Source organism: Mastomys coucha, unplaced genomic scaffold (genome assembly GCF_008632895.1).
Source record: "Mastomys coucha isolate ucsf_1 unplaced genomic scaffold, UCSF_Mcou_1 pScaffold1, whole genome shotgun sequence".
Lineage (NCBI taxonomy): Eukaryota > Metazoa > Chordata > Mammalia > Rodentia > Muridae > Mastomys > Mastomys coucha.
The window spans coordinates 84,291,012-84,294,647 of NW_022196891.1; the positions used below are offsets into that span (position 1 = coordinate 84,291,012).

Sequence of the window (3,636 nt, forward strand, 5' to 3'; positions counted from 1 at the left end):
TGGAGCGGAGAGTCGGACCGTGCTTGTAGGTGTCACACAGTGGAGCGGAGAGTCGGACTGTGCTTGTAGGTGTCACACAGTGGAGCAGAGAGTCGGACTGTGCTTGTAGGTGTCTAAAGCTGTGTTTGGAAGGCTTGTGCTCTCAGATGATGCTGGATTTTATTCATAGAAGAAAAAATGAACCAAATGGAAAAGGGATCCATATTAATGTGTATACACTTCTCATGGAACATATGCTCATCTGAGCAGTAGTTATACAAATCATTTCAAAAGAGAAGAGATGCAGATAAATTGTCATGTCCTCATGTCCTCTAGCCGCTGAGCCTTTCTTGTTAAGTTCTTCTGGTTTAATGAGCATAGCAACAGGAAAGTATTGTAGCAACTTGGCAAGGTATGAGTAACACAATAGAATTATTTTATGTGTCCATAAAAAATGCCTCAGTAGAGAGCAAGGATCACTAAAGACTGGCCCTGTGGAATCTAAATTCCCACACATCTTGAGGTACATTGTGTTGTGGACAGAGGTGAGCATACCTCTTGGAGGAAGAACATGAACAAGAGCACCAGACGTAAGAGTAGAATTTATAAGAAAGCCAGCCCATACGGAGCCTTGAAATTAAATTGAATTCTGCAAGTGTAAACTAAGGATTTTTATATCTTACATTGAAAGCTATCTTAGATGGTATATGCATAGATGAATGTTTTATGAGCTCTTTAAAAGTAATTTTAAGTTTACAGAAACATGACAAAGGCAGTGTGCAGAGTTCCTGCCTTTCACGTTGTCATCATCTGAGTCCATTCCCTTTCACTGTTGATATCCCATGTTACTATGCGACCTCCGCCACAGTTAAAGAATACAATGTGTTCATTAGAATTACTGTTGGGTTTATTTAAAATGGCTTTCTTCTGTTTCTGGGTATTGTGCCTAACCTGTAGTCAACCAGTTATACTGGGAAAAGGAGAGCTGGTTGTATGTAGAATAGATTAGAGAGCCCAGGAAACTCTGACAGCAGAAAGTGAATTAAACACCGTTTGTGAGCTGTAAAATACTTGCTCTCTGTGGTCAGGCTTAACGTGGCTTGTGTTTAGAAAGCATTGGTCTAATTGGGAAATATGGCTGATTTGATTATGAAGTGCTACACTAGACTTCCTGGGGGCATTGTATGTAAAGTCTGTCTTTGGGGAACCTGATGGGTTCTGAATTGTAAGGACATTTTCTCTTGGGGGTTTCAAAAGAGGTACTGTGCCTGCGGTGTCTTAAGGATGGGTTAAAGGCAGACAGGAAGAGCAGGAGTAGCAATTGGACCTTGCCTAAGTAGAGGGAGGTCAGACTCCTGTGGACCTCTCCTTGTAGGAGTAGGTCACACTCATGAGGTGTTTATCATTTTCATGCAAGGCTGTGTTGTAAATGAGGTGGCGTGGCTTCAGTTCCTTAGGAATATTGTTGTATAGGAAACTTCTAGAGTCAATTAGAAGAAAGTTTAAAAAAATGACTCTGTTGACAAATTTTTATACCTTTCATAAGTTTATTTTGAAAAGCATATATAAACTGATAAAATTATGTGGATTTAGGTCTTAGCGGTGACTTTCATGGTAAATACAATATTTTTAAACAGGCTAATGTGCCTGATTTTTAATAAGCTAGGCTATATTATTTTATGTTTTTTATTTCGGGCTGGCAAGTCAAGGCACCTGCACCAGGCCCAGCACTCTGCATTGGTTTTCAGAACTCACATGGAGCAAGGAGTGAATTGACCCCCATAAGCTGTTCCCTATGGACAGAATCTTCAGACCTTGGTATATGCACATGTACACACACTCACAAATACATACTTTTTATAAAATTATTTTTATTTTATGTACATTGGTATTTGGACTGCATGTATGTGTGTGTGAGAGTGTTGGATCTCTTGGAACAGGAGTTAACAGACAGTTGTGAATTAATTACTGTGCAGGTACTGGGAATTGAACCGGGGTCCTCTGGAAGAGCAGCTAGTTCTCTTAGCCACTGAGCCTTCTCTCCAACCCCAAATAAATACTTTTTAAAAAGACTGTTTTAATTTTAAAGGTCACCAGTGACAATTTCTTGTTAGGTTAAAATCAAGAGTTAAGAGTAAGCAAGCAAGTACGTAAGAGCTTTTAGAATAACAGTTTTCTTAGAGGCCAAGCTTTTCATGATTTGATCTTGTTTTCTTTATATTTTCACTTAACTGGCTTGTCATATGTATAAATATTGTTTCCATTAGAACCGTAGTGAGGTTGTGTTCTTTTTGGAATATATGTTATTTATTTGAATTTCCATATTACATTTGAACCCATGTCTTGTTCTCTAGTTTATGCAATGGAATCTTTCTTTCCATTGGCTAAGATGCACTTTGTGGCTTGACTTTGTGCCACAGCAATGCCACCAGCATGGACTCTCTTCCTCGGGAAGCAGTGGGGTTGATGGGAAATTCTCAGAGCAGCTTCTCTAGAGTATTTACAGATGTGGGTAGGGAAGTCATTTCACATAGGCCCTGTGTTTCTGTGCTGAAGAAAGTCTCAGCCTGCCTCTGCCTGCGACTTTCCTGTCTTAGTGAGCTGAAGCTCAAGCTGAGTCACACAGTACATCAGAAGGCAACAGTGAACCTTTGATGAGAGCAGGCTCTGTCCCCATGTCAGCACTCCGCAGTCACATCTGCTTACTGTCCAGGTCTCATTAGACTCCTGGGCTTTTATGTGCCAAAAATAATGTGTTCTGTAGTTAATAGAACTGGGATAGTTGAAGACTGATTTGAAAGAAAAAGAAAACATCTTCTTTCAGATCTTTGTCAGGCTCAGGTCCATCTCTGAGCCGCTGTGTCTCTTTAAAGCTTAGGCTGAGGGAGCAGTTGTCATTTTGATCTGCTTCATTTGTCTTCTTTTCTGGTTATAGTGATTCCAGCAGTCTCAGCAGCACTGACGCCGGCTTGTTCACCAATGATGAGGGAAGACAAGGTACGGAGACACTGATCCTCTTTTAAAAAGTTCATTTTAAAGCTGTGCATATTACTGGCTGTTGTATAAGCTGCCAACAGTAAGCCCTTGGCTTTACCAATGCTGCTTGGCGGCTGCTGTGTAGCATAGTAGCTGGTTCCTGTCCTCCACAGAAGTCCTGGCTCCCTAACCACATACAGATTGTATCTAAAGAGTAGCACTGACCACTAAGCTTTGCCTACTTCAGTCTTTGAAGTTTGCTCTCCTTTAGCAAGACTGACAGACACGGACTCTTCTCCTTATTCCAAGTGTTTGTGAAACTGTAAGCATTCGAATGGATTTGTAATGTGTCATTTTATTCCGTTGTCGCACTTGTACTATCTGACGTGTATGTAGTTAAATGGCTTTTATTAAGTCACTATTATAAACTATAGAACTATCTTATATTTGAGGTCTTTTGTATCCTGCAGAAATCCAGAATCTTTCTTAGACCTCAGTGTCGCGGTATTTTGAGTTAGGAATCGTGCCTAGCTGGGCTGATTTCATTCCTCAAAGCAACCAGGTTCTCATTCATTGCTCAGATCATAAAGTTGAGCCGTATGTGTTAGCCATGTGTGGATTTATCACATAGGTATCTTCTTTTCTTTTCTTTTCTTTTTTTTTTTTTTTTTTTTTTTTTTT

At 40.1% G+C, this 3,636-nt stretch overlaps 1 protein-coding gene across 9 annotated transcripts in view; it reads left to right on the plus strand.

Annotated features, from left to right (window-relative positions):
• The window catches only part of Gpatch2 (G-patch domain containing 2), a 151,218-nt gene that overhangs the window by 13,460 nt on the left and 134,122 nt on the right, over window positions 1-3,636 (plus strand). For all 9 annotated transcript variants that reach the window (XM_031338063.1, XM_031338043.1, XM_031338072.1 and 6 more), the window contains exon 3: window positions 2,915-2,976. In XM_031338063.1, coding sequence (XP_031193923.1) covers window positions 2,915-2,976 — 62 coding nt within the window. The remainder of the gene's footprint in view (window positions 1-2,914; window positions 2,977-3,636) is intronic.